Below are 13,469 nucleotides of genomic sequence, written 5' to 3'. Positions count from 1 at the left end.
AAAAGTGAAATGCTTATGACATGCACTGAGAGCCCAAGAAGGCAGAGAGCCAGATACCCTGCAGAGCCTTGGAGCTCACAAGGTACTAGAACCACAGGAAGTGGGAGTTCCACAGGAGAGCTGAGAAGACAGGGTGCAGGAAAAGCTGTGGAGATAAGTTGCTCTGCTTGATTCCTGGTTTGCTACCTAACCTCTGTGCATCAGTTTCACCCCTTCTCCCCAGCTTTCATTCATACCTTTGACTCCTGCTCCCCATCAAGCCTCTTAGTTCCAAAGCTCACAAGACCACCTGCAGATCCTAGCATATCAGCAGGAACAATGAGCCAATGCAGACTTCACAGGAAGCCAAAACAGGAGCTGCAATCGATGTATGGCTTATGGGTGTGTAGGAGATGATTTAGGAAAGCAAGAAGCCCAAAGGTCCACTAGCTCCAGGGGAGCGTGTGGACTCTGTCGGACTGCAGGACCTGATGGAGCCAGGGGAACTCGGAATATCCAGCTGCCTGTGTTGGGATTTGCTTCTGATGGCTGCCACCTCCCTCTTATTCACTTGTATACATGACAGCACATTCTAAATCCCATGTATGAACAGGATGAAGTAATTTTGTAGCGGTGCTCACTGAAGTCAGGAACCCCTGGATTCTACAGCCCTCTCTTGAGCCCCACGAACTTCCCTTTTTGCTCCCTCAAGCCGACATTGTAGTGCAATCATCACGCGAGGGGCTGCCTACTGATTGTTGTGTGCGCGCGAAAGGGTGACCGTCTTGCTGCCTGCTCCCTGCTGGTGGTGTGTTTGTGAAGAGTCTGCTGCCAACCAACAGGGCACAGCGGAGTGTGAAGATCCCGCTGCTACCAGCCTCCCCCATGCAGGGGAGATGGGGATTCTGTTGCCTCCTTTATGCAGGTGCTGAGATTATGATTTACCATCCCTGCTGGCAGGGAGCCAATGAAGATTGTCACTGGAGAAGTACAAAAGCATCTGTTTCATGCTGCCTTTAAGGTATCCTCATAGGAATTAGATTGCTGGTGGGAACTGCCTCAGATCTCCTTCCTTGCTCCAAAATTACGACTGTAAATTTAACATCAGTCTGGATAAGGTTAATGTGTACATTGCAGAAGAAATGCTTGCCAAGGTGAAGGGCTGTGCTGGCAGGTCTTCAGGCAGAAACAGGACTGCACTAGCACAAATTCTATTCTTCCACTATGGTAATTTTGCTGCAGCTAGTTCCAAAATGACGGTTGCTGAAGGATGCATTTATGCAGTAGATGAAGTCATAGCAAACAGGGGCATTACAGTAATTGTGGACTGCATTATATTACATTTTACAGGGTGCAGGAAGCCATCAGCCATACGGCAGCTGGAATTTTTATGCCTAGCACTCTTTATAGCCTATTAGACTCTCCTGAGCTCTCCGATGTCATAGGTTATATTTTTGCAGGAATATTCTCTGCACACTGTATATGCCCACCAACTGCCAAGACTGAAGTGCTTCTCTTTACTCACATACCTTCTGGACATTACAGTGTTCAGAAGGCTTCCCCTTACTTCTCTATCACAGGTTCTTGTGGATCAAACTCGTTCTATAAAGAGACCTATGCAAACTTGGTTGAAAAGAGTTTTGTGTGGGAAATTTTGATTTTGCCAAAAAAAAAAAAAATGATTTTCTGTTGGGAAAGTTGAAATGAAATATTTCGTTTTGGGGGTGGGGTCAGTTCAAACTGAAACATTTTGCCTTGTAGAACCAAAGTGAAATGTTTCCGGGCCAGGTTGACATTAATCTGTGTCCACCTGAGCTGCTGCAGTGCCTCATGGAAGTTATAGTTTGGTTGCCTGATTGCCCCTTTAGCCTCTGTGGATTGGTATCCCATTAGGTACTGTGGTCTTTCCTCAGGAAGGACGGACGTTCTGATTTTTTCAATCAGCTCTACTATTTTCATTTATCTCATAAGCCTTTCTATACCACGTTGGAGCTCTCTGTTAACATTTCCACTTCTAAGTACAGATGCTCGCCTTTCTACATAAAGGTACAGTGTGGACTTCAATGAAGTGAGACAATTACTACGGAAGAGATTCCAAATGCATTTCAGGGAGGCTACACACAGATTCACACTGTGAAGTTGTGCAAATTTACTTCCTAAGCACAGAATAATATCCACCTGCTCTCTTACCAGGAACATAATGAAAAGCCTTACATTTTACTTGTCTCTAACAAGTCAAACCAAACAAACCTTGTCCCAGGCAAGTGGATGAGTAGAATTTTGCAAAGCTGGATAAAATTTCTCACCTAGTCCATTGCCTGGTGATTTCATGTAAACCTATTTGCAGTTATTAAGAGGTGTAAAATGAGGTTTGTTAGCACATTTCCCACTATGCAGATCTTCACCCCATGACCAATATAATTCCCTAATTATTCATAGTTGCAAAATTCGCTTTATAAACACATTAATGCTTATGTTAAAAAGAATTCACGAACATAAAAGTAAAAGTATTGTCAGAGCAAGATAACCCCACGAGCCTCTGATAATCAGGACAATCAATTCATTAACACAATTCTGTCTCCGTTAACAAGTGCCATTAAAGAAAAGTCTTCTGTCTCTCTAGAGCCACTAATATGTCTAAATCCATTTCCTTTCCTAGGCAGTTTACATCAAAGGCTTGCTACAATGCAGTTGGCTGCAGTATGAGGACTTCACAAGTTCAAAACATCATCTTTGTCTTTAGGCATTAAACACCGGATCTACACTTAAAAGAAAAAAAGGTTATTATGGCAGCACTCAATAGAAATGAACCACACTGTGCATTGCATCTCAGTCTAAGTCTCTCTAGCTTCTTAGAAAATGAAGGGAGAATTAAGTAATGAAATAATAATACAATACAAAATAATACAAACAGCAGCAGTAGCCTTTCAATGAGACCTAGGCTCCTAAGGGCCAGATTTTCAAAGGTATTTAGGCACCTAAAGATGCAGATAGGTGCCTAGTAGTATTTTCCAAAGCATCTTGACAGGGAGGGCACCTAACTCCAACCACAGGATCTGTTTAGGTGCTTATACAATTGAAAATCTAGCCTAAAGGCCCTTTTGAAAGTGGGACTTAGGCTCCTAAATCACTTTGGGGCTTTTGCAAAAGTTATCCTGTCTGTAGTTTTTTAACAGTACTGAAGAAAATAAATTATACTCCTCCCACATGTATGGAGCTTGAGCCTGCAATCTTTAGATAGGCATAGCTTCCACTGAAATGAATGGTAGTTAGACCTGAGGTAGAGCAGGTCAACAGGACTGTGTCATGAGGTCACATGGTGTATGTCGTACACAAGAAGGTAAGTTTGGTAAATTGGAAAGCTTCATTCCATTGTGGGCTATAATGTGCTGAGGGTGATTTCATTTTTACTGATCCTTAATGCTATACTGTTTCTCCAGTTATGATTTTGCTTTCTGCTGATGTAATCTTCACTAATTATAACCAAATTCTGTAGGAAGTCCTTACATTTCTATTGTTTTTGGTTTCCTGTCTCTCATAATATTCACTCTCTATCCTAGAGGAAAGCCCAGACTACAATACATTCTGGGAAAAGATTAAGTATTTAATTGCTTTGACTTTTTTTTTTTTTTTTAAACATTGCCTTCCAAAAAGCAGACGTCTTTTCTGATGGAAAATGTTTGACAATAGAACAGATGTAAACAACTGAGGCAACAGCACACACAAAAAGTAATGGCATGTTGCACTATTTTATTACAAAGAACATATTTTGAATATCTCTCTGGAGAGTTGCAAAATATTCAGCTTGGTAAAATAGCTACAAATGGTTCTATGTCAGTGTCTCATTGAATCAGAAAGCCATTTCTTCTTTGCTCTTTTAAATCCATTTACTGATGCTGGAAACCTGATCATCAATTTTTTCCAATACATTTTATATGTATATCAATATTGATGATAAACTATCCAGGATTTTACATCTTTAAAGGGATGTACATATGAGCATAGGAATTGTCAGTTGGATCAGCCCCAAGGTCCAGTCCTGTAATCTCTCTCTGAATGGCCTGACCAAATGCTTCAGAGGGAAGTATAAGAACCCTGCAACAGGCATATATGGAGTAATCTGTCCCCCACATTAGGTCTCATCCTGATCCCTAATAGTTAGATATTGACTTAAGCCCAGAAGCATAAGGATTAATATCCCTTCCACAAAATTTGTTATAATTAATTACAACAAGTATGGATATTCTTGATATCCATATAAATGTCCAATCTCTTTTGAAATCTTGTTAAGTTCTTAGCCTCAATGACTTCCCGTTGCACAAGAGTTACACACTCTCATCAGATGTTATGTGAAACAGGATTGCCTTTTATCAGTTTTGCATTTCTCACCTTTTAATTTGGTTGACTGTCCCCTCTGGTTCTGACCAACCTAGCCTGTAAAAAATATTAGTTAAGCCTCAAAACCAGTCTGTTAGGTAAATATTATTACTCCTTTTCTACACAAGGGTGAAACTGAGGCAGAGATGATATTCAAAAAAGAGCCAGAATTAACCCACTGGAATTCCTGGCTCTGTGCTTAGTCCTTTAGATCAGACTTCCTCTCTCTATATTTATATGAACTAAGCATGTAATTTATTGTATTCCCTGTTATCTGTCATCAAACTACAAATCTATTTTGAGAGACTCGAATACACAGTATTGAGATTCATAGAACCTACAATGAAACAATGTTTACAACATCACTAAATAACTGCTCAGTTAACTGATGTTTATAAATCTGCAGGCTAGTTTGCTCTGCACTGATCATATTTCACATACTGTGCTTTACTTCCTTACTTTACAGCTTCAGCATTCACATATTCCTGTCACACCCCAACCCGTTCCCTAACCCTTATTTCTACTGGCATGTTAAAGAAATTCCAGTCTGCAGTTCCCACTCCTTCTTTAGTGCGCCTGAAGAAGTTGTAGTGAAACATGAGCTGGAAGAATGCCACTACTAAAAAGATTTCAGAGTAGCAGCCGTGTTAGTCTGTATCCGCAAAAAGAAGAACAGGAGGACTTGTGGCACCTTAGAGACTAACAAATTTATTAGAGCATAAGCTTTCGTGGACTACAGCCCACTTCTTCGGATGCATCCGAAGAAGTGGGCTGTAGTCCACGAAAGCTTATGCTCTAATAAATTTGTTAGTCTCTAAGGTGCCACAAGTCCTCCTGTTCTACTAAAAAGAGACACCCGACTAGAAATATTAAAGTCTCCTGATAAACAGGCTACTGCACCCGAATTTCATTTGTATGAAGGGGCACAGTCAGAGGTTACAAGTGCCACTCAAAGCAACATATTACAGCAACAAACTGCTAGAAGATTTGGCCACTATTACTCATTTAATTACACACAACGCGCTTCTAGAAATTTACCATAAATGCTATTAAATAGTTTGGACAGCTTTCATCTTTTCATCAGAGAGGCCTTTACTGTACTGCAACAGGAATACCTCTTTCTGGCATACATAGCATAAGATTTACAAAGTCCTGAGAAAGCCTATTTTATGTTACTCCCATGCTCCAGGCCTAGCCCTGCTCCCCTTGAGCTAGTTGCAAACTTTTGCTGATTTCAGTTGCAGCAGTGTTGGGCCCATTAGTCCCCTTAATGCATAACCACATCACTATACTGCACAATCTTTGGGTAAGAGAGAATAAACAGAGGCAGGGAAATAGGGGGATCTCTATGACATATATTGGACATAGCATAGCAGAGTTATATCCTCTACTCCTTTTTCACTGTTCCAGGGGATATTTAGCTTCTGCTTGGAAACCCATCTGAGATGGGCAGAAAAGCCCTTTACCACAGACTGCAAAATCCTTTTCAATACTTTGTCTTACAAAACTGCATACTATGAGGTAATGACTGAATATGGTTATTCTTTGCCCAAGATATTCAGACTTCTTCTGTTATACCACCTGCCCCAGCTCCCTCAGACAGATTCCCCCCAGTGCTCACTGATGTGAGCCACCATCACACCATATTAGACTAACTAAAGTGCAGAGTATTTCCAATTACAAAGTGATGATTTGTTACCTCTTCATACTTTCCTCTACTTATTTCTACACCATGTTACTCTTGTGGCAGCAAATCCTCATTTTTAAGACTTGCATGTTTCAATATTAAGTAGCAAAGGCTTATTTAAAAAAACAACAACATTGCAAGTATTGGTTTGAGCAACAGGGTGGATCTGATAGTGGGAATATATAAGACTGCAAGACAGTTACAAAGCAGAAGAATCTTTTGTTGTTCTATTTCCATGTTTAAAGAGTCAATTTATGTTTTAAGGATACATTCAATTATTTCTCCATTTCCTTTCATTTTTCTTCAGCTGTTCACACATCCTCATTTAAAGCCCTATCAGTCCTCACTATGTATCAAGCTTGCTGATAAAAAAAAACAACACAATCACAGACACAGACACTATTCAACAACATTCCACTGTGCCACAAATGAGAAATGTCAACAGAGCTACTCTATCCTTCTTACATAGCTCCCATTTCATGAGGACACATGCACACAGACAGCAGGCAGACAACAACATACAGAGATAACAGATGGGTCTCTAGTGTTTCGGATTTACCTATAACTGTGTCCTTCCATCAGAACTTTAAGTGTGTTTTGCTTCTGGCACTATGATTAGCAATCCCACAATAAAGACTGTTAAGAAAAATGTTGCTCAACATTAGAGATAGGAAGAACAGAGTCCAAAAAACTTGGGTGCCTCCCTGTAATGCTTTGGGGGGTTACGTGCGTACCCCTAGCGCTCTTACAAACTGGCAATGCTATCATTGGGACATGTAGTTCTAAATGGCCAGAAAAATTAAATACAAAATGAAGATCCAAACATAGGTGCTGGAACTACGGGTGCAGCAGCTCCCCTTGGCTTGAAGCGGTTTCCATCATATACAGGGTTTACAGTTTGGTTCAATGACTCTCAGCACCCCACTATATAAATTGTTCCAACACCCCTGTATCCTAACGAAAAGAAGGATATGTACATCTAACATAGCAAAGACACAAACTGAGTCTGAAATAAAAGGACAGGTAGACACTGTATGAATTTTCTAAAAGGATTTCAGGGTATTTTAAATGCACATAATCTGTTTCTGAAGTGAAATTCGTATCTGCATTTAATTTTCTCTCCAAGCTGTCCAGATCATTCCTATCGTGAGAATATGGGCAAAGGGGAAATAATTCCACAGAGGAGGATTTCTGCCCTCCCTCTTCTTACTTTATTTTTTTAGTTACGATGCCAGTGTTGACAGTTAAGAAAAAGCTGTGACTAGTATTTAAATTGTCTGGTTCTTGGGCCTCAGTTCTGCATCTGTTCCATATGCAGAGCTCTCACTGAGTTCAGTGGGAGTCCTGGGCACAGAATGACTGAAGGATCAGAGGCTGCAATAATGGGTGCCAATATAGGAATCTAGATAGATAGCTCAGGCAACTACTAGGGTGAAAACATACCACTTGATACATACTGCTTTTGGGCGGCTCAGCCCTCCAGTGTTTCTAACCCAGTCCATTTCATAACTCTCTGGCCTGCTTTTATGCAGAATATATCTTGCTAGTGATACTGAACAAATGTTTTAGAGTGAATCTAATTACTAGAGATTTAAGGGGGTTATTCCTTCTCTCTCATTTCACAGTCTTACCTTGTATGCGGCTTGTCTCATAAACTGCTTTGCAGGCTGTTTCCAAATAGCAGGGACTGTTATGACCCATCTTACCTCAGAGTTTTCAAACTCTGAGCCAGCTTGATCACTGAGCTCCTAAACCAAATGAAAACACAGAGACAGATGTAAAATTGACACCAGCTGTTTTACAAGTATATATTGTTTTCGGCTGGCTCCGGAGAAGGTAACTTCCCCTTTTCATAATTTCTTTAATGTTATGTCTATATTACAAGTCAGAATGTTTAAATCACTAGCCGACATTTCAAGAATGCTCACAATACCAACACTGGGGGTTACAGCATGCCTTCTCCAGGAGGCCCATTGAAAGGTTTGGTGCCGTTTCTTAACATGGAACAGGAAGAGTTAGTTTTTCCAACGAGGAGTTCAGGTTTTGCTGAACATAACAGCGTATTTATGTATGTTTATGGTAAAAGTCTGGTCTTTGCAGACACTTTAAAGAATTCACACTTTCACCCTGATTAATGTACAGCAAATTATTTGCTGTAGTACTGACAAACTTCGTATTTTACAATCTGAATTTGTCAATGGCTGCTTTATACATTGCCCATCTTTAAATCAATCCATTTTTTAAAAACAGAGTCAAATGTAATTTCCTCTTACTAAAAATCTGAAAACATTTGACTGTTGATGGCTTGAAAAAAATTTACTTTTTAGCAAACATTTAATAGTAGCATTTTTTTTCTTTTTTTTAAAAGAGCTTGTAGTCCATTTGCAGATTAGGGAATATTTGTGACATGTTTTGGGAAAGGTTCCAAGTAAAATGTCATTATTATATGTCCTATTTAAATCTCCATCCAAACAGGGTAAACAACAACCTCCTTTAGAATGTAAAACATTTTTCTATATGCAATTCCCCAAGGTGTTGTGTTTGCTTAGCTACAATACAGTTCAAAATTTGCGGCAAAAAAGCAGAGATCTGATATCACCAGGACACTTTGTTTGATCCGATTATTATACACGCAAAGTAATGGCCATTTATACTCCTTATTTTACACATATATGCAGAACGTCATATCATAGAACTCTGCTTATTTACAACAGTTCAAGTCCAGAGGATGCAACGGAGCAAAACTGTACATGTCACTGTGTGCGGTGCCCCAGAATATGCACATTTGCTCAGAATTTCCCCAAGCTGTGTATGGTTTCAGCTCTGTGACTCATTAACATTTGCATGTGGAGTCAAAGTAAAGCAAAGTAGTTGGAATCCTAAATATGGCTTTGAAAATGTAGGGACAGGCTGGTGTCTTCTCTCACAGCAGCCATAAAGAAGAGAGATAACAATCAAAGAGAATAAATTAATCCCATTCAAAGAAAAAAGTAGGTTAACCATCTAACAATGAGGCTGTTTAAGTGACACTTGCCTGAATGGAGCTTTAGGGACAAATTCTTCCCTAGCAATCCCTCTACAGATTGCACTGGTTTATGTGAGTCCAGAATTCAGCTCTTAATTCACGATCCTGAGCTGTACCAGTCAAGCTGTGGGTATACTGTTCCCCTAGGGACAGCAAACCTGGTCATTTCTGTGATGGGCTGGATACTACAGAAGATGCTTTCAGAGGGGCTAGGGTGCACCGATTATTATCTATAAGGCAAAGGGCTGGCAGAGCCTGAGAGAGATTGTCTGGGTGGTTAACACACTGGTGGTGTTAGGGAGCTGACACCTAGTGAAGCACAAACAACTCTCTCTCTCTCTCTCTCTCGCAGAGTCAGGAGGGTGACAAAGTAACTCACAGTCTTGGGCACCCCAAGAAAAGGTTACAGTAGCATGAATTGTTTACCTAAGAAATGTCTTTTGTAGGACAATACATGCTGTATAGCTCCTCACCCTCAGCTAGGAAGCAAGTTACAGGAAGTGTGAAGTGTTGCAGTTTTTCAGTATGTGTTAGGGGAGAATACAATTCCATTCTCTCTAATTGGTGAGGCTCATGTTAGGAATTTTGTTTTCTTTATTGCAAAGAAACCAGACCACTTTCATCTTTCTTATCTATAAACATCAGCCATGTTATTAGAAAAAGCAAAAACATAAAGGGTGGGCACTTACGTTTGAAGTAGAAGTGATGCAGGGGAGGCAAGACATTAGAATAAGCTATAACAGATGTTGCCTATACTGTATCTCCCTAATGCTGGTGAGATTTTTTATACACAAACATTCTCTATAAGGGACAAAAAACAACATCTGCTTTCTGTTCACAACTGGGTGAAGTCTTCCCCATGTAGAGAACCAGACCAAAGTCAAGGCACCATATATGCCCCCAAAATAGGGGACTTGAGCATCTGTATAGGGGTGAATTTCACCCAAAGGGTGCACAGAGGTTTAGCTGTTTGACTAAGAATCATACAGCTAAAAGCTAGTAAAGCTTTAGAAATTCATCTTCATTAAGGGACAAATCCTGCTCATTTGACTTGCTTCTGACTACTCACTGCAGGCAACTGGAGTTTTGTGTGAACAAAGATCAGCAGGAATTATAGCCCTAAGAGGTTAGAGTACAATCTCCTAGACAGGAGAGAGCCTTTAAATGAGTACAGAATATGGAATGCCCCAGCAGCAGGAGAATCACAATGAACAGAGCCAAAAGAGGCTCTCAGATGTATTACTTCTGGAGAGTTACATATACAGATAGTGCCAAGCGCTGAGTTTCCTGTATTCGGATTTTTAATCATATTTTGTTCAGGCAAATGCCAAATACAAGATGATTTTCCTTGATGAGAAAATAATAGGTGTAAAAGCATCATTCCATTGAGAGAACATTCAGTCTCTGCATTGCGCTGATACCGATACATCCTCTTGTTCTCTCTGTAAGGAAGGAAATCACTTACGGCTATCCAGGACCTTTCACAGTCCCCAACTTTCCTGGACTTCCTACAGCTGCCCCACTTTGTTTACATCAAACACTGCTGGAAGCTGAAGCACGGTTAAAATTGTTGGGCCAGCATTTGTGCTAGTTATAAATATAGAGAGCTGGATAAAGGGAGTATTTTCCTTACCTTTAATGCCTGTTCCTTAAAGAACTGCAGGGCGTAAGCAAATATTTCAAGTGCTTTGACTTTTTTCCCGTTTGCAGCTGTCAGATCTGTTTCCATGGTGAGATTCTAAAGGAACAAAATAAGAGGTAAATGTTAAATTCATTTCCTATTACTTGAGGGAAGGGAATTCTTCCTTGCTGGGACCCACCTGCTTAGGAAAACTGATGTACATTGTTTTGGTTTTTTTCCTAGGTTTTTTTTGGAGAGGGTCTAACCAACCACGGGGATTTCCTGGATTGTGATATTTTGCTGTTTTTTACGGGCCAGGTTTTTTGTACCCATCAGTTGTGGCTACAAATTGTTGTAGGCAGAACTTGATATGTGGATATTTAAATATCTCATTTGCATAAATTTCACCTGCAATTAATTGCAGCCATGAAACTGCACGCAGTCAAATAGTAACATGTCTTCCTTTTGGAATATACCACCAAGTATTAAAGGTGAATTCACTCCCGTGCAGAGGGTCGCCCTTACAGCTATGTAGCTCTTAAGTTCCTCTTAACACCCTCAGAATAGGGCTTCAGTAGTGCATAGGTCTTAGACAGGCTCTCTGCTAAGGGGTGAATTTCACTCAAAAAAACCAAGACAGGACAGGATGGTCTAGGAGAGGCAACTGCCAAGGTTTAGAATGGCATTAATTAACATGTTGAAGAATGTTTGTTGCTGGCGGAGGGAAGCAAAATAAAGCAGTAGGCATTACGTTACAAGTTTTACTTAATAAACAAATCAATTTTTTTGTACAAGTACGAATGCTGGTGCTCCATGCCTGGCTCATAATTTCTAAAGAAATTCGGCATGGCCAATATAAAAATATGTTTAGTTACGTATAAAAAACCATTGAAGCAGAGCTCAGTTATTACTTACACCAGTGGTGTGTAGCTTCATCTTAAACTTTTCAAAATATAACCAATGTTTGGATTCATTGGGATCCAGGTCATGGTAGAAATCTCTTGCTGCATAACCAAAGCTATGAAACTTTCTTTCTGGCGTTAAGAGGATAGTAGTTGGAGTCTTCTGATTGGATACACCAGGATCTCCACCTTCCCATCGCCTATGAAAAAGGTGAACCAGCTTCAAACTAGTGATAATTAACATTCATAACGATATGCTTATTAGTGCATTGTGTAAGCAAGCTGGATCTGGCAGTGGGTTACACACAAGAATTTCACATGCGCAGACTTGGATCTGAATCCTCTTTAGGCCAAAAGTGAATGTTTATTCACATCCAAGAAAACTTTGTTCCAGACTTTTAACAGTCTTCACACATGGTCATGAAATTTTCAACAGTATAGTTATATCCCTCCCTTGATGGGTATATAACTCCCATAATGTGAGCTACACAGGAGTAACAAGGGAACAACAGTATCAAGATCATCGAAAGTCAATAAAATAATGAACAAATGAAATATATATTATATACAAAAAAACCCACTACAAAAGAACACTAAGGTTGCAAAGCCAAGCACTCAGAAGTTAGGAAATGCCAAAGTTGTTGTTTCCCAGGCAACCTTAAATCAGCCCCCTTGTCAATATGCATTATAATATAGCCTTTAAATACATGATCATTTACTACCATTTCCACAAGACCCCATCAAGGAAATCCCATCCAGTCAAATGCCACCATGGAGAATTGGATTCTATCCCTGCCTCTGCCACAGAGTTCTTTTTTGATGCTGGACAAGTCAATTAAAACAAACTTTTCACAGCTGGCCACTGATTGTGTGTTCCTCATTTTCTGGGTACCTTGTTTGAAACCTTAGGGGGCATATTTACAGAAGAGCTGAGCACTCACAGCTGCGATTGAAGTTAATGGGAGCCATGTTTTAAGCAAAATGTGCTATAAAAATGATAAATATTCTCAAAAATAACACCCTCAACATCTCAATTTGGGCACCCAAAATGAGAGTACACAATGTTAGTCTTCCTCTCTGTGCCTCAGTTGCTCATCTGCAAAATGAGCATAATAATAAATCCCTACCTCCCAGGGGGTTGTGAATATAAATTCATTAATGTTTCTAAAGCACCCACATATCACGGTGAAAACACCACAGAAAAGCCTATGAGTAAGGTTAAGATTCTGTCACGAGTATTTTTAGTAAAAGTCAGTGACAGGTTGCGGACAATAAACAAAAATTCATGGAAGCCTACGACCTGTCCCTGACTTTTACTAAAAATACTCTTGGGCGGGGAAGACACCTAACAGTCGGAGTACTGCCAGGGGCTGACCTCCAGCAGCTGCCCCAGTCCCACTGCTGCTCCTGCCGCAGTGGCTGACCCAACCCCAGCCAGTGCTTCAGCCCTGGGGCCACTGCTCCAATGCCTCTGGATCGGACTGCCAGCCAACTGCTTCGGTGACCCTGGGGCTGACTGCCAGCCAGCTGCTGCAGCAGCTTCAGGGGGGCTGATCCAATCCTAGCTGCTACTCTGGTGGCCCCAGGGCTGAGAGCTGCTCCAGCCCTGCCCCAGTGAAGTCACGTAGGTCCCGGAAAGTCACGGAATCTGTGACCTCCATGACAGAATCGTACCCTTACCCACAAGGAAATTAATAGTTTTATATTCGGTGCAGATTTGGATGGTGTGTGGAAAATAAGGTATGTCCGAAGAGGATAAAAAGAAATATTGAATAACTACCTATATATATGAGTAGTGTATACCCTGTGCACTGAAAGAGGCAGGGAACCTTTGGGTAAACATGTAATAAAAGACTGCATCATAATTAGAGCTGGTTG

The 13,469-nt window shown here is 40.5% G+C and overlaps 1 protein-coding gene across 2 annotated transcripts in view; it reads right to left on the bottom strand.

Moving 5' to 3' along the window:
- Positions 1-13,469, bottom strand: part of HSPA12A (heat shock protein family A (Hsp70) member 12A) — an 81,023-nt gene that overhangs the window by 30,661 nt on the left and 36,893 nt on the right. For both annotated transcript variants that reach the window (XM_065552392.1, XM_065552393.1), the window contains exons 4-6: positions 11,605-11,791; positions 10,702-10,806; positions 7,675-7,791 (exon numbers count right to left, since the gene is read on the bottom strand). In XM_065552392.1, coding sequence (XP_065408464.1) covers positions 7,675-7,791; positions 10,702-10,806; positions 11,605-11,791 — 409 coding nt within the window. The remainder of the gene's footprint in view (positions 1-7,674; positions 7,792-10,701; positions 10,807-11,604; positions 11,792-13,469) is intronic.

The sequence above is a fragment of the Chrysemys picta genome, chromosome 7 (assembly GCF_011386835.1).
Source record: "Chrysemys picta bellii isolate R12L10 chromosome 7, ASM1138683v2, whole genome shotgun sequence".
Taxonomy (NCBI): domain Eukaryota; kingdom Metazoa; phylum Chordata; order Testudines; family Emydidae; genus Chrysemys; species Chrysemys picta.
This window is presented reverse-complemented; position numbering and strand designations above follow the sequence as displayed.